Consider the following 23,955-nt stretch of genomic DNA (forward strand, 5'->3'; position numbering starts at 1 on the left):
ACCCGCAAGAAATAAACTCATTCAAACTAAGTTAATTATAAAATCACGTGACTCCCCAAGAAGGGGAATCATTTTAATTGTTCCAGTTGTGTGACTGCCCATACTTATTCAGGTCACCTTGTACATCCCCATCTCCTTTCCAGTGCTCTTACCCCTGAGTCTATTCTGGATTGGACATGCTGGAGCTGCAGTTTTCAGAGATTTAGGTTAAGGTGGAAGTGGATTATTGATTAGTGTGCTGGTGTAGGACTGGGTTCAAAGGCTGCTCAGGTACAGGTTCCCTGTGTGACTTCAGCATTCAGCTTGGACCTGAATTTAACATTAGATTTAGATGGAGCTTGGGCATCTATACTCCCAAAAAGGATCCTCAAAGCCCTGCCTAACCTTAGACCTCTGCTTTGTGTCACTTCCCTGGTCCCTCTGAAATCCTGCTGTGACCATGTGGGAATGCTCTTGGTTGTGTCACCACTGGTGAGCTGTTCACCTGCCCAGTCCCTGCTGGTGCCTGCAGCATGGGAGCTGCCCAGGCTGTGCCCCCCCAAACCCTGCTCCATCAGGTGTGCACCAGCAGCTTGGGCAGGGCCAGGCCCTTCCCCAGCACTCTCATGGGATTGCTGGGTAGCTGATGTATGGGCAGTGCAGACCCTCCTCCCTTCCCTGCACAGCTCCTGCAGCAGCAGAATGCTGCATTTGTACCACACACAGGGGAGCAAAATTCTCTGCCTGTGTCTTCAGGATTCTGAAAAGAGAAAGGTGAGGTGTACACCTACTTAATTTGTTAGAATATTCTGTTCTCAAAGTTAGTTATCTGCACATCCCTGCTGTCTGGTGTGTCAAAGAGCAGGTCTGTGGCTGTGAGTGTGTGTGAGCATCCATGCATATCCTTGGCATGTAGGAAAACATCCATGGTGTCCCAGCTTCCTGCAGGTGGAAATTAGGAGTAGTTGCCTACAGTTAATTTCTGTGTATCATCATGGCACTGGGAGGCCTGGAGTTTATTGTAGGAGATGCTGCTGGCAGCTATTTACAGTTGAAGCATATTAACAGAGGATGCAACACAGACATTCTTTCCTAACAAAGCACTGATTTGTAAACCTCGATTAAAACAGTTGACAGTGTTTTCCTGAATAGATACTATAAATGCAATAAAAAAAAAAAGTTTGATAAAGCAATGGATGTTCCTGGAAGCTGGTACCATTTATTGACCCCATACCTCTTAGTAATTTGTATTTAGCTATAAAAGGATATATTAAACAATGTTTGCTCTTAGTATAAAATAGGAGATTGCTGCTGATAAGTATGCTTAAAATAAGCACCAGAGTGGTTGTTTTCATTCCCTACATTAATAACAGACTATACAGACAAAAGTGAATGCAGCCAGTCAAGCTGATGGCTGAATCATAGCAACAGCATCAATTGATTTGTTTCCAAGTCTAAAAAAAAAAAAAACTAATAAAGACTTTGCATGATCTCCTAGATACAAGAGGATTATGGTTAATGTCTTAAACCTGTCCTTTAACTCAAATACTCTCTCTGTGTGCTCAGATGCTGCCTACTATCTCTTTCAGGTGAATTCTATTTATAGAAATTGATTCTGAGTTAAGCTGGTTGAAGCAAAGGCACGTTCCTTATTAAACTAAAGAGAAGCTATCAGCTGCTCAGAGCTGCCCCAAGCCACACCATTTACCAGTCACAACAGTGCATTCATGTGTGCTTTGCAGTGTTTATTATTACTGTTCCTTTTTGTTCTTTCTAGTGAAACTAATGTGTTGACCTAGGAAGTACAGCACAGTAGGAAACTTAACACCAAAGCACTCTTATTCCTCACATAATTTGAAGTAAACAATTTTTTTTCACTGCATTCAACCTGTTTGTAGGATGAGGGACTATTTTTTTTCTCCTTGTTAGTTGTTGTTTGAAATTTTTCAAAATAAAAAAACAATTTTTTCTTAAGGACTTCTTTTTAAAATGCACTGTGTACATTTGTTTCAAGGCCCATATCCTGAGAAATTGTGTGTTTATGATATATCTTATGTATATTATGATATGATATTTTAATCCTGGAATGCTTTGCATATTGTAATTCTAACCAATTGTGGTTTGTGGAAAACTGATCAGTGAAAATGGTATGAAGCACAAAACCTCGAATTGTCCTCACTTAAAGCTTAACCTTTGCAAATCTGTAATGTAATATATTCATTTTGCAGTGCAAATAATTGAGCATGTGCTGGATCAGGGGGTTGTTTGCAAATACTTTGCCTGTTGCTCTGAATACAGGTAGAACACTTTTTTGGTTCCAGCCAAGTAATTCCTTGCTTCCTTCCCACAAACAAGAAGATACTCCTTATTTAGAGGTGTCTGTAAGCAACTCACCCAGATGCTGAGTGCAACTACAACGCCATGAAGCTTTTCCTGGCAGTGCATGGAAAACACATTCATCCTATCAAGAACCACCTTCCACAGGCTATTTATTTCTGAGGCAGAGGAACTGTATTAGCAGCTTGTAGGTTTAACAGAGGACCTTTCTGTCTGCTCAGGGAGATGAGCCTGCCCGGAGTGAGGCTGTGCATGCCTGTGTGTTGTGTCATACGCGTGTTGGGCTTCTGAGGTGCCCTGTGGAAATTCGGGTTATTACGAGAGGCCATTGCGCAACCGGGACCACGCGCCTCAATTCCCTGAGATTGCAGCACTGGCTGCATTCAAAATGGACTGGTGGTATTAGCTCATTTCACCAGCTCTAAAAACCTTTACCACAGTGTTTTAGAAACCACACTGCTAGCCAGCTCCTGCTATTTTTATAGCCTGGGAGCCTTCCCAAAACATAGCCCTGGGGGTGGGTACATGTGTGTTGTGCTCCTGGAGCAGTCTTTGTGTTTGTACATTTAAACAGAAGTCTCTGCATGACTGTGTGAATCCCTTTGAGTTTAACACACATGCTGAGAAGACCATAGCTCTCCTGTGTTTTCCAGCTCTCTGCTGTGAATGCGGGGTCTTTCAGAAAGTGGTTACATTGGTCTTTAGGACATCAGGAACTTTTCTTCAATCTGTCTTTAATATAAAGCTATATATGGTGCATGTCATTAATTTTAGTTATTAAGTCAGCCTATCAAGCAGATGAATCAATGCTCATTAGCTTACTAAAGGCATGGCATCAGACAAGTGTGTTTTACATGCAATCACCTTGTAGAAATGGAATCAAGACAAATACTTATGAATGATGAAGTATTTGCCCATTGGCTCCCACTCTCCCGATGGGAGAATTCATATTCCCATAGACTGCATAAGGGACACAGCAACTCATGAACTGAAGTTACTTTATTCAAGGACAGAATTTTTCATCTGGGAATTTAAGAACAAAACCTAGTCCTATTTTAAAGAGTTACAGTGCAAGTTCCATGCTCTCTGTTAGCATACCTTTTGACTGAAAATCCATCCCTCTACTGTCAGTTTGCATCTTGTGATATTCCACTAAAAGTACTTATTCATATTAATATTATGCCATCATTTTATGTATATCGTGGTTATTTTTTTATTATTGTATGTGGTAATCTGTGTTGCAATTTCTATTGAACAAAATACTTTCTATCATATGGGATGGAAACTATGGCACTATTAACTGAGTATTGTTTTATAAAGGGGAGGTGGGTGTCATCAACTAAAGCTCTAACAAAAAAATAAAAGAAAACAAATAAATAAATAAAGGCAGGTCTCTCTGGAATTAAATTTCAACACAGGTTTCCATCCTAAAATCTCTGCACTGCTACTGGGCTTATATAAGCATTTATTGGAAGGACAACAAAATAATTCTGACTAAGGCCTAATGAGCACTGTCTGGCAGGAAAAGCATAGTACAGGAGTATAAATCTCAGGCTTATGGCTTCCTGAGTTCAAAGAAGTGACTTTATAGAGCAAACTGAGAAAGGGAGGGAAGATCATAAAAGTTCTGTGGTTTTTGATGCTCATACAATATGAACCCAGATTACACATTGTGCTAAGTATTGGAATTACATTGAATTTACATTGAAATTAATACTGGTATGAAAACCAGGCCAGAGTTTGATCAATAAGAAACTGAAGAGAATGGACTGTAAAATGAAATGCCAGGTGATCTTGTGAGAAGACACTTGAGTCAAAGCAAAAGGATCTCTGAAGTGGTCCTCAGGGTATGACACCTTATTTCACAATAAATAATCTCTCTCAGACTGTCAGTCCTCAGCTGTGTGTGCACTCTGTGTTTGCACACAGCACACCTACCCTGCAGACATGACTGATGGCTGTCACAACGCTGCTGCCAACCACTGCAGCAGTTTATGCCAATGCCACCAGTGCAGGCAGATGCTGCTGTTGCACTCTTCCCTTGAGTGTGCAAGTGTAGTAAACCAAACCTGCTTACAGCACAATCTGCAGTCATTTCCAGTACCTTGATTTACTTGCTGTCAGGCCAGGTATCCCAGGTCAGAGAAACTTACCAATCCTTTTAACCCACTCAAAGCATTTTATGAAGTTCAGTAAGATTCTGTTAAATGTCTCACACTGGTTTTCATCTCAGAGTGTGAGTTACTTTCTGGCTGTGGTTCTGGTCAGGGATCAGGACACTGTGCCATGAAGGACCCAGCTCCTGTGTAATCCGAAAAGTCTGCGAAGATGGTTTGAGTTCTGGCATCAGAATATTCCAAGGTTCCATGTTGAATTTTTGGTACTTGCCTGTCCTCCCTTGTTGGCTGCACTGTACCATTGTCCTTCAGAATAATGTGTCAAATTATTAATCCTTCACATATCAGTGGCTCTTATCACACCATACATTTGTTTTCTCTTGATAAACACTAGTTGAGGACTAAATCTTATGTATTTTATACTATGAAGACTATTACATTATTTTACAGAAGCAGGCACAGAGAAGTGACACAGACAATATTACTTTATTTGTTATTATAAGTTTCCCTGTAGTGTGCTACTTATATCACAGAAATAAGTTGTTCTCTTGCTCTGAAAACCTTACTGTCTTCTTGTAATGTGTCACAAGAGGCAAGATTATGAAAAAATTTTTTTTAAAAAGGCAGTGTAAGGTCTTAAAATTGTAGGAACTCGTGGTTTGCACTTCTCCTGCCTATTTCTCCAACAATGCTTTTGCGACTCAGTAGCAGAACTTTAGAGTATACCCAAAACCATCACTGTATACAATGAACACAAGAATGCTCAATGCTTCTTACACATGAACAGTATCTGTTATTTACAGATGGATAAGAGGTGTGTAAGCTTTCTCTGTTCTGTTACCTTCTGCTGGTACTGAAGAAACCTAGCCACCCTTGGCTGCATGAAGCCTCAAAGTGACAAATAAAATGTCCCTTTCAAATATGTAGGCATAATTGCACCCAGACTTGTGACTTTGCCTTCAAAGGGAACAGAGAACAGTTGCTACAGCAGTTTTTAAAAACGAAGAGGGCAGTATCCTCTACTGCATTTGTGCACAGCAGCATAAGCCTTGGTGTATGCACAAAATGAAGAATTGGTACAGGCACCTTTCCTGTTACACATTCAGTCCTTTGGTACCTACATATATTTATTTTTCCGGGTTTTCTTTAAATTTTATTTAGTTACTTAGGAAATTGTAGGGGTTGAAAAACATGTATGTCAGGATGGTAAGTAGATGGATAGACTGCTGCTGGTTGGGAGATCTGAGGATCTGATTTTTTGCAGTTAGATGTATGGGTGCAGTTTGGTGGATTTTAGTGTTTAAACCCTGTGGTTTATCCAGTCCAAAGTCAGTTAGCAATAAACAGCAGTTGACTCTAAACTTGACACTTTGCTTAATCACAAGAGAAAATAACATCCGTTTGTGTTTGTCAGTGTTAGTGTAAAGCTGGATCTGCTTGTTTTACGTATCCACTTGTGTTCATGGAAACAAATGGCCACATAAATTACAGTTAAACAGAGTGTCAGATCTCGCTCATATTTCTATCCTTTGCAGGAAGAACTGGGATCTGATGCACAGTGCCAGTGCACAGCTCTAGTGGCAGGTCTCTGATACACTGTAAGTGCTTTACCAAATGTTTTCCCTTAGAACTGGTGACAAAGACAGGTTCATGGAAGTGCAAATGCTGAAGATATCTGTTTCCATTTAAGACACTGATGCTTGAAAAGTTACATACCTAAGACCATGTAATTTTCTGTGTTGGTGTTTAGCAGAGTATTCTTACAATAGTTTTACAGACACCTTAGCTAGCTAAATGCTAGAACTCTAACAAGTGCAAAAACAGGCAGGATTACTCAATTACTTAAATTGATTCTACATGCAAAACAATGACAAAGCTGAAACAGTATTTAAGCTCTGAAGTTATATAGCACAGTTTTGGTATAACTCACACTAATTAGGAGGAGCTACTGTATTTTGTGCGACTCAGCATCCCATGGTGGGTTTGGCTACAGCAGCAAATTTCAAGATGCATCTAAGATAAAATAAGAGTCCTCTTGTTCTGTGTTTCTAGTAGACTCAATGTCCAGTCTAGAAATCACATTGCATGCAAACTAATCAAGAGAAACAACTTCTCAGCAAGGCATAGCAAGTAAAAAAGGAAAAAATAAAAAAGAAAAAAAAAAAAAAGCTGGAATCCATTTGAAAAAAGAAAAAATGTCTTGCTATATAGTTGAGGAAGATACAAAAGGTAATCACACACAAAGTCTCTAAGATATACAGGTTCAGGCCAGAATTACTGCATCAAAAAAGCTTCTTCTGTAACATTCTGCACACAAGAATTGAAGGGCAAACTTCAAGTTTTACCACTGAAATCTGTGCACCAGCTCATGGCAAGGGGTTAACTTTTATTTCTGCCAGCTGGGGATATAATCCCATATTTACTGGTAGCTCTTGCTGCCTTATAACAGAGGGCTTAGCTCTTGTCCTCAGCATCCATATTCCCGTCAGGTCACAGCATGGGAAGAAGACTATTCCTCACCTATCTTTATACCAGTGTGGCTAATCAGAGATCTGCCAACTAAGGAATTTCTAGTTGTTTGCATAACTGTACACTGGATATCTTCAGCTCCATGCAAACCTATTGACTGCAACAAGTAACAACTGCTTATCATAGCACAATTCATGTTGGAAATTGTCTCAGCTGAGCACCTAGTCCAGTCTTCTGCTAAGGTCAGTTTAGCAAATCAGGACAGAACATGCTTCAATGTTTCAGTAGCATTGAACTGGGTGGTCTCCTTTTTGCACTTGCTACCTGTTTTGGTTTGTTTTTTTTTTTAAATCTGTACCTCAGCATGGCCTTCTTGGGCATGCCTTGGTTTCTCAGTTGTCACTGAGCAATTTCTCTGGCTCCAGAGGTTAAAATGAGTTTATAATTTGTAGGTTTCATGAACAAAGGCTACAAATAATACAGTTGTGAAAAAATAGGACCTTCATTTTACTAGAACAATTGATACTGCTACCTGTTTACATGTGGCTTGGCTTCAGCCTGACCTGGATTCCACCTGTGTATTTTCATTGACCTTCTATTGATTTGCTGAGATTTCAGCTTTACCTCTGTTGCTGATGCCGGTGAGTGGGACTGATATCTGACACCAGGTTTTATTTTTTAAGAAAACTGAAATTCTCCACTCGTATGCTTATTTCTTTGGAAGTGTATACACTCTGGAAACACATGATTTCCACAAACAGATTTTCATATTCATTCTGACCTTCTGAACTAGATACTTTGCAATTAAAGTACCAAGAAGACGCTGAAACAGAATGTCATGTTGCTTCCTAGTCCTGGAACAACTCCTGTAATCTGGCCATCTTGTACCATCATGGCTTGAAGTTCTAGCATTGCAGAGCTTTGTGGTTGACAACAGCTGGACCTAGAAATTCAACCAGACTCATTTCCATGTAGATCTACAACTGTTTTTCATGTGCTTAAAAATAGTTCTCAGTATCATCTCAGTGCATTTTGAGTTTAATCCATTGAATATCATTTTCATTTGCTGCCATCTCTCATCTGTGACTGTCTTCTTTACATACCAGGGTCACTGTTCCTTGTCCCTCCTTGCAGAGGCAATGACTATTCTCAAGCCTATGGCAGAAGTGAAGTTTCATAGAAACAGGTAGTTGTTTTATGTGAAGATCTGAAAGATTACTGTTACTTTATGAGTTGTGAGAGGTGATAAAGCAAAGAAAAATTTGATATTTACATATCTCTGTTCCACTGGTGTGTCAGCTGTGCATAAAAATCTTACTAATACTGAAAAACTGAGAGAGTCTTCTCCAACACAACTTTTGGCAGCCTGCAGTGCTGAAACTGGAACTCTGTTTTTCTACTGCAGCCATGGTAGAGATATGAGTTTCACTGATGAACCCCATGTCAGCCTCTGTGCAGCCACAGTTTAGTTACTGATCTTAGAGCAGCTGCTTCTACATCAGCCCAGGCTCCTCAGTGTCCGTACCGCCTCATTGACACGAAAAACTTGTGCACCACAGCAGCAACTGTGAACATTTACAATGTTAACTTTGCTTGTTCTTCCAAAAATCAGGAAGTGATGGGCTCCTGTTCACATTCCAGCTGTGGCATCACCAGTTGCTTTATATACCCACAGGTAATAATTGGTGTGTGGTGTCAGTGCACCCTTCTGAAATGTTTTCTGCTCATTAGATAGAATTGTGCCTGCAGTTCAACATCAGTGACCCCTTGGAAATTTCAGTCTGCATGGTGGATAAAGGCAAATGATCATATTCCTCCATTGAGGCAGTGACTGAACTATGCTGGCAGCTCAGAATCAGTGACTTCACCTCTTTTTTGAAGTTGCTGTTCAGGAAACCATAGATAACAGGGTTGACACAGGTGGAAGCCATAGCTACCAGGTGGCACAATGAGAAGATCAGGTTGTGGTGGCAAGGCGAAATGATTTTGTAATTCCAGTCCACGATGGTGTTGAAAACATGCAGTGGTAGCCAGCAAACAGCAAAAGCAGCAACCATGGATGCTAACAAAATGTTTATCCTTCTCAGCTGGACTGCTCGGTTGCTGTACTCGCTCTTCTCAAACATGTCCTTCCTCTTCTGCAGGCGTAAGTAGATGCGCAGGTAGCACAGGATAATGAAGAACAGAGGGATGCAATACTGCAAGAGCAGTAAGATGGTAGTGTAGATAAGTTTGTGCTGCTCAGAAGGCCACGAGTTGATACATATTGCCTTATCAGTAGAAAAATTCATGAAGTGTGAGAGCTGCTCATACAACTCATTAGACAAGATGGATGTGGTCAAAAAGGGTAGGGACATGAGACATGCTAAAGTCCAGATCACTCCAATTCCTAGGTAGGCCTGGGAGGTGTTTGGCCTCCAGCCAGTTGGGTTTATGATGAGCTGGTGTCTTTCCAGAGCAATAAGGACAAGGGAAAGGATTGACACTGTCACAGTTGTGCACTGAGTGAAAGAGGTCATTTTGCACATGACTTCTCCAAATATCCAGTAGTCCATCATGGTGTAAACAACGGTGAAAGGCAGGCAGACAAGACACATAAACAAGTCTGAAATTATTAAGTTGGAAATGAGGATATTGGTGACATTGGCCTTTTCCTTCTGCCTGGCAATGACAGCAATCAGGCAGATGTTTCCCACAATGCCCAGAACAGTCTCCAAGCTGTAGGAGGTGGCTAGAAAGACAGTAAGGTCGGTGATGTTCATGCACTGATTAGAAATGTTCATAGGAAAGCTTCGGTTTGAACTCCAGTTCTTGCTGATCAGGAAATGAAAAACATCATTAACAGCCCTTGTCTTATTCATCCTGAATCCCAAAATATTTATCCAAAAGGGTAGTAGTCAAACACAGTCTGAGTCTTCTGGAGCCAGCCTAAAAGCGTTATATCTGTTCTGTCTGGCTGTGGAAGGTCTGGGTATATCTGCGAAGGAGAGGAAAAGAAAAAATATGTTTAGTTATGCTGCAAGAAATTAATCAAATGGGTAAGGAGGGAGACAGGGAAGTAAATGCCAGGGATTCTGTGTATATTCTGCAGCTCCCTCTTACATAGTTTATTAGATCATAAAATGGAGCCCTTTGCTACACTGTGGTATGAAAGTCTGTGCAACTCAATAGAGTTATGACCATGTTTATTCATTGTGAGGTTGTCCCATGGATTTAAGAACATCTTAACTTCATTATTTCACTCAGTGCAGTATCTTGAACATCACAAATGCAGTAGAGTGGTGATACAAGAAAACTGGATCAAAACCACCCAGGATTAAAATTGTGTACATTTCTGGTTTTGCAGAATTGATCCAAATTCCAAATTTTCCAGAATTTTGCAGATTTTTGATCCAAAACTGGGCAGAGAACATTGTGAGGCTGCATTTACCTTCAGCTGAGCTAATTATCAATGTGCTATCAAAGCAGGTCATATTAGGTGCACAAAGCCAACATCAAAATATCTTCTGTGAAATGCATTTGTAATTGCAGCCAGAACTCACATTTGTGCGAGGCAATCACCATGCAAAAATTCAGGCTCATTCTCTGGAGGGATATCATGGGAAAATTTTTTAAAAGTCTAAAATAATTCAAAATAATTTCAACATTTTCCAGCTTCACACAGCTGTGATAGGTCATGGGAACTGCAGTCCAAATTTTTTGCTTCCTCATTCCGGATGAACTCCAATGCCCATGAAGCATTGATATCTCCCCTAACGTGACCATGACAGGGTTTATCAGAAACACAGCCCAGTTCCCTGATTTTGGCTTTAAGAGTGAGTGATTTTGATAGTGTCTTTTAGTTCCTTCTGGGAAGATTTTTATTGATTCTCCCTTAGCATAATTTTGCCTTTTTTTTTTTTTTTACAAGTTTGTTGTAAAAGCATGTTCTGTCTCCAGATAGAGCTCCTGCACAGACAGATAGGTCTGCTCCATAATCACTCTGCAAGCCATGAGCTGGGACTTTCAGTGGGGTTCAGGGAGCTGAACCCATGGAGTTAATTGGTGCTGCATATTTTTGGAAATCTCAGTCACAGGACTGCGTCGACTCTCCCAGATGACTCCTGTGAGCCATAGCAAAGGCTACTTTATAATCCTGACCCTCGAGTCCAAATCCTCTGTGTCCAGGAATCAAAGAAAAAAAATCTAATTCTGCAGGGAGTTCTCATCAGGCCAGAGGCAGTTCCATGCTGTACAAAGGCTTGTAGTATGAAAAGTAAATAAATACTCGGGGAATGACCCTATTTAACCACTGCATGACCCTTCCTCAATGATAAAATATCACTCAAACAAATTTGTGGGGTGGTGAAAAATATCTGAGATTCAGAAAAAAACCAACTGGTCAAAGTACGAATACACAAATAACATGGTACAGTGAGCTTATCACTTCAACTGAGTAGCATTTATTGCAACTGCATGCCTAAAGATAACCAGTACTGTACAAAACAGCACCCACTATCCTATATCTTTTTCTTTGCCTTGTCTTTCCCATTATGAATTTTATTGTTTTTAGAGACGTTGCCTCTCAGGAACTGTAAAAAGAAATAGTGTGCAGTAAATAAAAGGGTGCTTTGGGATCATTGTTCTGCTTGATCAGCAAAAGTAAATGAGTACAGTAAATTCTTTTGTTACTTTGCTAGACCTGTTGATTTATTTAACTGTATCTCTCTTTATCTTTCTGTCATCTATCCATATCCATCTGAGGCAGTCAAGACAGTCATACAAGCAAAATATAGTAGCCCTTTCTTTCTCACAGTCTTTCATTTTCTCAGTAGTTTAAATCTTAATTAAGGAGGGGAAAAGAAAATTTCCAAATTGAGTATATAGGTGTGACTCCTTCTGTCCACTCATTTTTGTGTTGTTGCCCAATCCATGTGAACAGATTGATACATTTACTGGAAGAAAAAGAGACAGTGGTGATGTATGGATTCCATGTTCACACATGGGGAGGGTATGGCGGTCTTTTTCAGTGTGAAAATGGATATAGAATAAAAAACCTTCAACCAGCCCCATTGTTTTTGAGGATTGCTGGCCAGTGGAGATGCTGCAAGTGAAACAGAGCAAAGGGATCAGTAGCCTGCAATATTATTTTGTACCAATCAGAAGAGATAAGTCCTGGCATTTGGACAGGACAAATAGATTTTGCTGTAAACAAAACACATGAGCTTTTTACTATGGTCCCAGCCTCATGTCCTTAGCTACAGTATCCTCAACAACAAACACATGGTTCTCTTTTGTTGCTTGAAAAATATGAAAATATGTGCAGTTATTACAAACATCTGTGTCCACAGAGTAAGCCCTCTCAAGGGTCCCAGACACTTTGGACATGCTGAAGCATCAGTGAAAACTAATAATGCTAACGGAAAAAAAAAAGTGGGGGAGCCACCTGGAAAGCAGAAGCCAGATCCACAGGTTTATGGAGCACATTTCCAGAGAACTGGAAAGACTGAGCATGGCTGTGTGTTTGTCACTGATGGTGAGTGTGGTGGGGATAAGAGCATCTCTGAAGGCTCTGCAATGTGTGTTGGTGGGTCAGGAGCTCCCTCTCTTTTAACACCTTGCATCCTCTGGTGTCCCTCTCCAGGTGACTGGCAGACACTTCCTGGGCATTCAGTCTTGGTGCTGCCCAGAGGTACATGAGGAATTATCACCCTCTTGTCACAGATAAGGGGATGTGACAGGGAGATGGAACATGAGTTGTGCAGTGTCTCAAGGGAACCTGTGATGCACTATGAGGTGCTTTAAACCACTTGCCAACCTGGAGTCTTGGGAAAAGTCTATGCATGGCTCACCTATGTCTGTAGCGCTCCTTAACTCTTGTTCTAGCAACCGTAATGTAAAAAGCAGCCCCAGAAAAGCAGAAAAATAAATATTGCAGTGACATGACACTTATGCATCCTATTATGGTATCCTTGGGTGGCAGATCCTCAGGAATAGTCACTCCCAAATGAAGTGTTTGACTTTCAAGGTGTTTGGCTGCCATTCTGTTTATTCTAAACCAAGAGCAGTAAAAAGCAATGTGTGCATATTCAGTTTGGACATTTCAATCTAAGGTGAGCTAAAACAGCAAATCACCAGTGCAGTGGGAACAGGGGTGTTAGTCCCCTCATGTATTGAAGGTTTGTTGATTACCTCAGAAAACATAGCAATGAGATTACGGTCTAAGACAAAACAGCTTTTTTCTCCAGAAAGTGAAGCAATACTTACTTGGCTTGTGGGAGTAAGAAGTATGTCTCCTAAATCAGTTTGTTGAGGGGGAGAGGGGGAAAGATTTTTGCTTTTTTTTAGCTGATTTGTTTTTAAAGAAGAAAGAGGAATCCTGTTCAGGACTCTTAATGAATACTGGGAAAGAGCTCAGTAACCAAAACTAAGATGTTCATGAGAGTTTCTTCTCTAATTAATGCAGCATGGGACAGCTTCTCTAAAAAGCAAGTGTCACAAAAGTCTGCAGCAAATTAACAGAATATGGAAGGCGGAAGAGAATGAGTTTTCAGATGTAAATTAAATTCTCCACATACATCTTTTGTAGATATTTATCACTCTTCTGTTTGTGTTGGAAGCAAGGAAGAAGAGCAGGCATAGTTTGAAGGGTTTGCCTTGGTGAACAGCACAGCCTTCTAAACTAACCAATATCACTCAGCTTGTCTCAAAAAGAAGAAACCAAATTATCACTTGTCAGCTCAAAAGCCTTGCCCCAGGTTTTATCCTGTATTTCCCAGAGAAATTCCTCAAAGGAAAGAGAATTCTGCAGAAATGAGTCAGGGAAGAAAATAAAACCCTCAGTGGGTTTCAAGGAGACTGCCAGACCATAGGTGGCTTCACGCAGTTAATGCACGACTGGTCATTTGAGAGACCCCTGGACTCAAAGACATCCTATGAAAATCCCTATAAAAACTTTTTCCTGGAGGGAGGATAAAGCAGGGGACTGCTTCAGATGCTCTATGTGCCCTCTGGAAAATGGTGGGTCATTTTTGCAAAGCTGATCATGATCATCCACTGCCTGTAATCAAATAACAGTCTCCATAGTTGTGATGGACAGTGGGAGCCAATTTCCACATCAGACAGCAGTCAAAGAAAAAACGTGTTTGCAGTGTCTGGCTTCATTATCTGGTACTTACAAGCACTTGCTTATCTACCTCTGAGCCTAACTCATTGCTCAAACAACTGCTGCTTTCAGTCCATAAGACATTCTGAGAGAAGAAATTCCTAAAGACATGGTGATTGTATCACTTACTTAAAGAGTTACAGCAGTTACTGGGAGTAAAGCTGTCTTTTGTCTGATAGAAAAAAAATAAAAGGAGGAGCAATGGAAAGTTTCAACAGAACGGCAGAATTCATATCACAGATATTTATTGAGGTAGTGGGGGACTGACTGACAGTGGTATCCCTTTTTAGCTGCCAGAGACATTATCTCAGTAAAGCAGGCTTACCCTGTTTAGCCTTACATACTAAAGAAAAGTTAAAAGTCAGCTATTATTATAGCTTCCCTTATTATTATTATAGCTTTCCTTATTATAGGAAAGCAACACTTAACTAGAAGAGGAAACATGTCACTGAGTTTGCACAGGCATCCCACAACAGTGTTAAATCCGTAAGGGATTTGGTACAGTAAAAGTTAATGATAGACTCTTCACCTCTTTTTAACTCTGTATTGCAAAAATATTGGGAGAAACTGTCTAAGGTCATTGGAAAAGTGATATAGGATAAAAATTTCTAGAACCTGCGTAATTAGGGCATAGAAAAACTTGTGTATATTAACATATTACAAGTTTATAACATCAGGGGTGGCATAAATATCCAGGAAAGTGAATTCTTTTCCCTCCTCTAACGTCTGTATGTTTGCAGAGGGAAATATTTTGGAGCTTATGAAATTCTGTTAAGAATCAATCTTCTCTCGTCCTGTAGAAAGCAGAGAAATTTTGTAAAAGCATTTACTCCAGCTTCTTATTTTCTGGTTCAATTCATAACAACCTTACTAAAGACATGGAGCCAGCTCACAAAGGTAAAATGTGAATTGCAAATCAGCAGACAGGAGAATGGTAGTTAGTCCCTGATTTCTTTAGAGTAGTGGCCTTTGTGACGTGTTTGCTACCCAAGAGGAAAAAGAATACATTTTTACAAAGGTGATCTTTACGAAGGGAAATTGTGAATCCATAAAACATTGCAGTGGACACCTTAGCAGACAGTCAGTCAGAATATGTGGGGAGTGATGTGTCGTGTTGTGTCCTGTCTGAGGCTGCATTGGTTGTGTGAGGACCAAGAAATCTCAGGGACTAGGAGGTAAAAAGGGTTTTCCAGCGACCAGAGGCACTCAGGAAGGTTCTTTCTGTCACAGCACAGAGTGGCAGGGAGCACACTGAACTGCAAAGGCCCCCAAGAAGCTGCCATCTCCCTCTTGCACCCCAAAAGGTTGCAAAGCTTTGCTCAGTAGATACAAGGGTTGGGCCTTTCATGACAAGTCAGTCTTCATTTATCAAACATAGTCATCTGCTTTTTCAACAATAACAGGTGATAACTTTAGTAAGGAGATGTGAGCTCTTGACAACCTGAAACAAATAATTTAGAAAATTCTTACCGGTTACTGATGGAGGGAATCACTGCTGTCGGTGCACATTTCTGTTCTGGAAGAAGGCAGAAATGTTGTAGGAGTGAAGTAAGATCTTCTGTGCCTTAGCAATCCAGGAGAGAAGCTCTGCTGGCTGTTCCTGTAGGTAATTTGGATGGCATCTCTCTCCCTCTCCCCGTCTCTCTCCTTCCCTCTGTCCTTCCCTCCCTTCAACTTAGCCAATGAATTCTGCTTTATGGTTCTGGTCTGACTTTGAAGTTCTGGCTCCCTCTGCTGTTGTATAAATATACAAATTCTAGGGATACTTGGGAAGAATAACAGCTTCAGAAAAGAGCAGTGAAGTATCTGAAGCACAGCGTGCCTCCGTGCTGCACATCAGTGTGATCTCAAGAGAAAACAAAGAGACAAAATACAGACATAGAGCCTAATCCTGTTCTTCTTGCTGAGACAAGATTTTCGGAGGGCTCCAAAGAGAATTTTGCCTCGTACTCAAGAAGCCAGTACCAGTTTTCTCAGATTTTCCATTCCATCACAGACAGATGTTGAAATTTTCTTTTAGAAGTGTGCACACTACAAGTCCTTAGATTGTGAAAGGGGAAGAGGCACACCGTTACTCAGGATAAGAACTCAGTCATGAAAGAGCACTCAGAAAGGTGGAAATAAAGGGGGCAGAAGGATTTGCAGAAGTGCCAGATTTCTGTGATTTTTTTTTCCCAAAAATCAAGTCTTTCTCATCAAAAACCAAGGTAGAAGTCAGAGTTGCAATTTTTTCTCTTGCATTGGGAAAATACACAAACAGAACATTTCCAACGGCTATACCAGAATAACCCAATTTTGGTCTGTATACAAAAATGGTTTTAAGCTGTGGTCAGGTAGGTAATTAGTCCAGTGGCTAATGCTGTTCTGGAGCCCTTCTAAAGTTGTGATAAACAGCTGTAGCAAATAGGTATTTTTATTTGTAGGCATGTAGTATGTTAACAGAAATCAAATGTTTCAATATCAAAGTAAGTGCAAGCTCATATGTACTAAACTGACAGTGAAAACAGTTTTACATTTATAGTGTACTATTTCTTTCATTTTTTCTGGTAACAGCTATTACAGATGTGATCATCCACTTCAATAGCTTAGCAGACAGCTTTCATCATTCCAGAAATAATCAAAGCAGAAGTAGGGATACAGGGTATTTTGGCATTTCTCATGCCTTATGGTGCAGAGAAGCATAGAACTGGAATATATATAATGAATGGTGTAAGCTGGACAGTTGTCCACAATTAATGATTTTTAAATCAGGGGTTGCTTGAGCTGCTTCTTATTTTATGTTACTTATTTTTTTCCGGCCTCCTTTTCAGAAGCTTTATTTACCAACTAGTTTGAACCAGCACCTCACATCCCAACATTTCCCCTTCACCCAGGCACCTCTGAAGGAGACAAGCTTTCTGATCTGGTCATGGAAAAGGACATGCAGGCTGTGCTCAGGATGAGACAGCATCAGCCCACACAGATCTTGAGCTTCTGGCCAGCTTTGCAGGAAGCAGAAGATTCTTCCGATCTTACTGGAGACAGGGAAGCTGAAATTATTTATTTGGCTGGCCTGTACACTTCTGTTTCTTCCTTAATTTATTTATCGTATGTTTATTTGTACTGCTGTTCAAAGCATTAAAGAAAGGGGAGGAAAACCATTAAGAAACAGACAGGCCTTTTCCTGAGGGATATTTGGATTTGTGGAGCTGTTCTTCTGTTCCCCTCAGCTGCAGCATTCCTCAGCCAGCCTTGCCTCCACACCTTCCAAACATTTAAAGATATATTGTGCCACTTTCATTCTCTCAATTCAGAGAATTGGGCAGAGCTTGCAAACTAGCAAATAAACATCTGCTCTCTTCTAAAAGCCAGCTGTATCACTGCTCCTGAAACACTGCTCAGGGCTCTGCTGCCCAGAGATCAGGAAATGGCTTAGCCACCAGTATCTTGCGATGTCATCTGGGACTCAACAGATTTTTAGGATGAACTTCTCTAGCCAGGTTCTGGCCACCTTGGTGAGGTGAAGGGGCCTGCACTGGACTCCTGTTGCACACAGGTTCTTTCCACATCACATCCAAAGTGCAGGGTGAAAATGCTCTCTATTAATAAGCTGATGTAGGAGCAGCACCTGAGTCATTCCAACCCTGCAGACATCAGTGGAGCTGGGACTTACATGCATTGAGCAGCCTCTGAGTGTAAGCCAAGAGGTGTGATGGGGCTGGAGCTGCCCAGCAGCAGCTGGCCAGTCTGTGGCACAGAGGGGACAATACTGCAGCTACCCTGGGGTGAGAACAGCAAGACAGAGGTGCTGGTGCAAATTTCCCCAGGTGGGTCTGGGTTCAGCACCTTGCTGGAAGGGGTTCTGGTGCTCGAGCTGGCTGGTTTGGATCTGACCATGGTTCACTTCCAGTGGGGACTACTGGACAATAGTCTGGAGGGAGTCTCGGTGAGGATCCCAGCCCATTAGGACTTGCAAAATGAACAAGAATGTCTGTATGAGGGTGCAGAATAATGGGAATTCCACATTGGGAAACAGTGTGGAAGTCCTGTAGTCCCAACTATTGCTACTCAGCTTCTGTTAATGGACCAGTCCCGTCTGCTGTTGATAGGGGTGGGGTACAGAAACAGTAGCTAGTGTGGCATGGGGCTGTCCCAGCTCCCAGAGAGCAATAAGAAGCCTTGGTCCCATTCTCCACTCACAGCACATGCTCCTGTTATGAGAAGGCACTGGAGCGCTGTCCTGCTTGCTCTGCAGCTGGTTACTAAAACAGATGGTCTCCACAGAGACAATGCATTTCACGGGGTACAGGTGCATGAAGAAACAGTCCTCACTGCTCTGGCCAAATAACTCCTTCCTGCAAGAGGTTATGGTGACAGCAAGGCCTCTGCCAACCAACATTCACTGGGGGCAATTAAGCATTTCCTTGCAGTGACAGGATTGTCACAGCAGTGCGGTTACAGCTGCACTCTGGATGCTGTGAGGGTCTCCTCCACCATTCTTGTGTCAGATCCTCAGCCACATCAGCCTTCCTTGATGGAGCCCTGATACTCTATGTCCTTCTTTCATCTGAGCATGACATTTCAGAGGCCAATTCTGCTACAGTACATTTAGCAAATCTAATTGTGTTCCAGCATCTGGAGTCCTGCTCTCTCTGGCACTGCTAAACAGTGAGCAAACAATAACCACAAAGAATAGTACTAGGCACTTGATGACAAAAGCATGTGGAGAAAATGTACCATGGAACAGTACATAGTCCATGTGTATGCTAAGTTTATCGGGGCTACATGGCATCCTTGCAGGTATTTCACAGAAGTTTGGTTTGGCTTCATTTTGTCAGAATCTCTACCTCTTTCTGCAGCAGAATTGCTATTTCAACCATTATCAGCCATCCTCAATTTGTTCATAACCTTCTTTCCATGGGGGGAGCTAGGAAATGGATGTATCTTCACAGGAATTTTTTTGAACTGCTTAAATGATGTTCAGAAAAGTAGGCCTGTTACTCAGGGGTCCCTAGACAGGCCCTTATAACTGAATCTAGCATTTAGGAAGCTGATAGCATGATCCCTTGTATTTATATCTGTATCTACATCTAGCTCCATAGATATATATACACAAAAACATATATGTATATATTTATATATAACTAGATTTATTCCTCTGATTCATTCTCCTCAAGTAGAGAAGTGAGGGCCCCTCTGATGTCTGTTCCTCCCAGACTGGATGGGTCATAGCCAGATGATATGCACAGGGGATGTCATCAAAGGGAGCTGTTACTAGTTCTACCTGACTCTGAGGCCCAAAGATTTAAGAAGATAAATTGTATTTCTTATTTTACCCGCTTCCTGGAATCACCTTATTGACTGCCACAGATGGGTTTTTTCTGATAATTGGTAAGTTGGTATTATGTGAAGGTTTTCTGCTTGTATGTTCTCAGCACCACACTTTAAATAGACCATGTGACTGTGGTTTTCCAGATACTGAAAGAAGTTGTTGTTTGCATCAGATGAAATGTTTAACTGTAGTACACTTCAGAAAGGTAGAGGAAAAGCAGATGAAGAAAAGAGCTATGACATCAGTGTTGAATAAACTGAACACATTCAAAATATTTATCTGGGCCTTTTAAGCTGTACAGCTCTCTTTTTATAATTGCTCTTAATATTGTATAAATAGATTTTATAGGATATTTCTCGTATTAACTACTTTTATGGACTTTGTGCTAGGCACAGTGTGATGCCTAAAGTCTACAGGTTTAACATGATTTATGGTCTAGGCTTCCTATAAAAACAGCTTTCATGGGGTTGTTTGTCAGTGGACTTTGATCCAAACGAGATTATTGCAGGAAATTCTACCCGGGCATGGAAGGCTACAGAGCTATTTATATGGCATTTCTTTGCAGTAGGTTGGACTCTCAGGCATGGGATTGCCATTTTTGTAATGTACCAGGCATCTCCTGGAGAATATGTTCCCTTGGCATCTGCATTAATGGATTGGCCTACACAAGGCACCAAGGGGAGGGGAGGCTTTCAAAGGGCCGTTTTCCTGGTTTGCTTCATCCCTTTCTTCTGGTACACGTATCATTGGGGGAATGTCAATAAGTGTAATAGCATAATGAATCCCTGTGTCTGGCAGCAATTTATATAATACCTGTTACTTTAAAAGCTAGATGATTCCCAAATCAATAATTAGATTTACAAACATTTATAGACACCATGAATTCTTCTGTTTTCAAGGAGACCAAGTGACTACAGTGATTTGATGTATACGAAAATGTATTTAACTCTGGATCCCAACAGGAAAAAAAAGCTTGTGGTAAAGTTTGGTTATAAATGTGTGTAAGACAAACCAGCTAGTGTCAGAAACTTGATAGATACGGCACAATTAGAGCTGTGAAAGGCACGAGGCAAACTCATTTCTCTTGAAGCCATGCTGCTTGCTGCTTTCCTCTAAAGGAGAGATCCAGGGTGTACTCAGCTTCTGGGGTAGGTGTGAAAGAGGAGAAATACATCATGTGGTCTTATCCAACTCCATTGTAGACTTTGCAACTTATCTCAGGATTGGTCTTCTTCACCACTCGGATGGAACAGCTTTTCTTGTGGAATAGGCCAACACAGTTCACCCTATCATACTTCTTGGGCATTAAAACCCTGTTATGGAGAAAGGCAAAGAGAAAATCAGCAGCTGAGGCGTGGCCTGAGAAGGATACTTACTGACCCACAGCCATCCTGGAGCAACCATGGATTGATTTGGCCTGTGGATAGACATAACAACTACTGTGGGTTATCACAGGAGGAATACAGAGCCCTGACTGTGGCTGTTGACAGAAGAAGTGATTTCCCAATGTTTGTTCTTGTTTAAATGCAGTGCTCCCTGGTCATTCTGTTAGGGATTAGTATAAATTCCCACACCAAGGCAAAATATGGATTAATTCTGTCTTCCCCATTCAAACTAAAACTTTCTTGATAATAACAAACATTTTAAAGAGTGCTGAATCATCTCAGCATGAATGACTCCCAGCTGGGCCTCTTCTCAGCACAGGCCAGCTCCCTCCCTCTTATGGCTGCGAAAAGCTGGGAATATTTCCCTCCAAAAGTTTCTTGGATTGTATTCTTCCTCACAGATAATTTATGATACTCTTTCTCCCTTCCCTTAAAAGAGGGACTTTTCTAGTCCTCTGGGGAGATAATCAGTTCACATCACTATTCAGGAAGACACAGCTCTCCTTGATGAGTCACTGCTATCCATGGAGCAGAAACATACAAGAAAGAAAATTATCACCATGTATGTCCTGTTTTGATAAGGAGGAAATGTGGGCTCTTGGCAGCATGGCAAGGATGTTAGAATATCTGAATAGATGCTTGCAGGCAGGCCAGTGGTTTGGTGCAGAGCTACAGAAACCCACAGGCTCATGTGTTGTGGGGTGTTTAGGTATCTGGAGATAAGCTGGTGAATAGAAGGAGCAAGAAAACAGAGGCTAAAGGGAACCACACCCAGTTAGTGTCTGAAGCAAAAGAAGGACTAGGTGATGATGAAGAGCTGTGTGCTGGGAACACCCTGTGTTTCACCATGTTTCTTCCCCAAAAAGTCTGTGTGATTGACCAATTATTCTGCTGGTCAGATCAGAGTTAACTGGGAAACAGGAAAAAGAGTTTTGCTCCCATTTCAGTACATGCTTTCCATTCATCTTTTCAAGTCTGAATATTTCAATTAGTTTCTGAATAAACAAACAGTAATTTAGGTAAACTTACAAGCTGCAGCAAGTCATTGCACCCATCTTACACCTGCACTGGAAACAATCTTCATTCTTCCACACCGCACCAAAAACATAGAGGTTTCTGTCTGAAACGCACCCTGAATAAACACACCAGAAATAATAGTCAGTAAATCAACAGACACAGACCAGGGTCTTATGTTTGTGCAGTAGTGACCAAAGCACTGATTTCTGTAGAGTTACACCATGGAAGAGCCTCACCCTGTGCTTGGCCAAAAAGACACCCTGTCCTTGTTCCTGCAGCGTTCATGAGCGTATGACACAGCATGACAAAGTGTTGCAACCACATACCTGATGTGTATTATTCTGCTGTTGCAATGAATCTCAAAAACACCTCAGCCTATGGCTACAGGAGGATATTTCTGCCCTTTCTTATATTCAATAAGAACACAGGGTTTGATTTTATTTTCTCATTCCTTCCTCCTCCCCAGTTTTATTATACTTCAACTTGCACTACTAAACTGAATTTAAATAATAGCTGCGTTGGTTTTGCTTTGATTTTAGTGTCAGGTGCCCCCTTCAGATTAATTAATGCTGTTTAAAAGTACAGGGGGTTTTGCTACATAGGCAAGTACCTCAGTCACACATCAGCCCAGGGTGTAATTATTGAGTCTCTCAGTCCAGAGATGCCTCTGGGTGGGTTGATTCCTGAGTAAGCAGCTGTTTGGATCATTCCTCAGCAAAGAGCATGTTATGCTATTCCAACATTTCTAAGAAAAAAAGCCTTTGAATCTCTCAATTAATGTTTCAGGGATGTCTAATATATTTGACATTCTTACCATATTTTCTGGCTGGTCTAAGGTAACAGCGAGCAGGCATACACAGAGTTCTTGAGAAGAGAAGGATCAAGCAAAAAACAAGCAAGGATTTCTAGAAAGAAAACAAGAATCTTTTTTTAGAATTAAATGTTTTTTCCCAAAGTTCTAGTACAGAGTTATAGATGAATCCTATGATTCCAAATAATATCAAATTAAAAAATACTTCCAGTGTAAAAAATACTACATACACACACAAAGCTGTTAACTTACCATACTTGCATAGGCTGCTCACATATAATAATGAGGAGTAGTGTCTATTTATATACAGCGAGGAAACAATGGTCAGTGCAAAGGGAGGCAATGTAAATGTGTTCCCAATGGATGCTCTAACCTGTTCCAATCATCGATCAGAAGGTGGCACCTCAGAAAGTCTTGCAAAGGCTCCTTTGGTGCACTGCCATGCTTTGGCATCTTGGACTCCATTGTGCTGGTGTAAATCTGAAGAAACTCCAGCAGATACAGTGGTTGCTCTGCATCAGCCCTGGTGTCAGTGGGGAAACCTGACCACCAGAAAGCAATGCCTCCAGAACTGGCAGGCCATCAAGGACCCGTGGGGAAAGGACCCTATTGTTCCACTGACCTGCTGTGAGGAGGTACAGGACAGGTCATTCATACAGTGCAGTGGTGTGAAAAGTCCACTGTTCTCAGACTGATTTATTATATTTTCAATTATTTTATATTAGTCACATTACATCCATATTTAGCAGCCTACAGGAACTAGCTGTAGTTATGTATCTCTCAGCTGCTGGAGCAAAGCCAGGCCTGGGGACTAGAGGCAGATCAGCATGACCAGGTAGCACCTTTTTGACAGCAGAAATGAGATGAGATGTGTATTGTCTCAGTCCAGAAGCAATACTAAGGACTGAGGAAGGCAAAGAAAGAAATTGTTACAGTTTTATTTCACTATATGCATGTCCTGCCTCAAACACAGCTGGAATCAGACACCAAAGGCAGGGTTGTTTCTGTAACAGTAAAATGAAGACATTTCCTTCAATACAGATCTCACCATAGGTGTCCAGGTCTTTGTGATGTTAGACTATTAAAATACACAGTATGTGAGGCTGCCCAGAACCAGCCAGAAAAATTAGCACAGCTCACTGTGGCTACATGAGGGCAGCAGGGATTCAATGCTTTACTGAACTGGAGCATGGGCATAACAAGTTTCAAAAGTTACCAGAGCATTCCCAGCCTAATGAGTTGCATTAATTCCATCAGCTTGGCTCTTTTAGCACACCTGGCTTTAATTAGGCACTTGATTGGCATGCCTGAACTCATTAGCTTCCACTGATTGACAAACAGCCAGAGGAAACAAAGCTGCACTGGAAGTGGATTTGGGACAAAAG

The 23,955-nt window shown here is 41.2% G+C and overlaps 2 protein-coding genes across 2 annotated transcripts; both read right to left on the minus strand.

Moving 5' to 3' along the window:
- Window positions 1-2,248: 2,248 nt before the first annotated feature.
- Window positions 2,249-15,691, minus strand: NPY4R2 (neuropeptide Y receptor Y4-2). Its single transcript, XM_063405722.1, has 2 exons — window positions 15,517-15,691; window positions 2,249-9,879 (listed from the first exon to the last, which is right to left on the minus strand). Exon 2 carries the CDS (start codon window positions 9,761-9,763, stop codon window positions 8,630-8,632), a length of 1,134 nt encoding a protein of 377 aa, XP_063261792.1. The 5' UTR covers window positions 9,764-9,879; window positions 15,517-15,691; the 3' UTR covers window positions 2,249-8,629.
- Window positions 15,692-20,277: 4,586 nt separating this feature from the next.
- Window positions 20,278-22,891, minus strand: LOC134554796 (beta-microseminoprotein-like). The gene is made up of 4 exons (XM_063405735.1): window positions 22,823-22,891; window positions 22,574-22,664; window positions 21,772-21,874; window positions 20,278-20,670 (listed from the first exon to the last, which is right to left on the minus strand). The coding sequence occupies exons 1-4, from the start codon at window positions 22,823-22,825 to the stop codon at window positions 20,541-20,543; spliced, it is 327 nt and encodes a 108-aa protein (XP_063261805.1). The 5' UTR covers window positions 22,826-22,891; the 3' UTR covers window positions 20,278-20,540.
- Window positions 22,892-23,955: the final 1,064 nt, after the last annotated feature.

This window comes from Prinia subflava, chromosome 9, assembly GCF_021018805.1.
Source record: "Prinia subflava isolate CZ2003 ecotype Zambia chromosome 9, Cam_Psub_1.2, whole genome shotgun sequence".
Classification (NCBI taxonomy): Eukaryota; Metazoa; Chordata; class Aves; order Passeriformes; family Cisticolidae; genus Prinia; species Prinia subflava.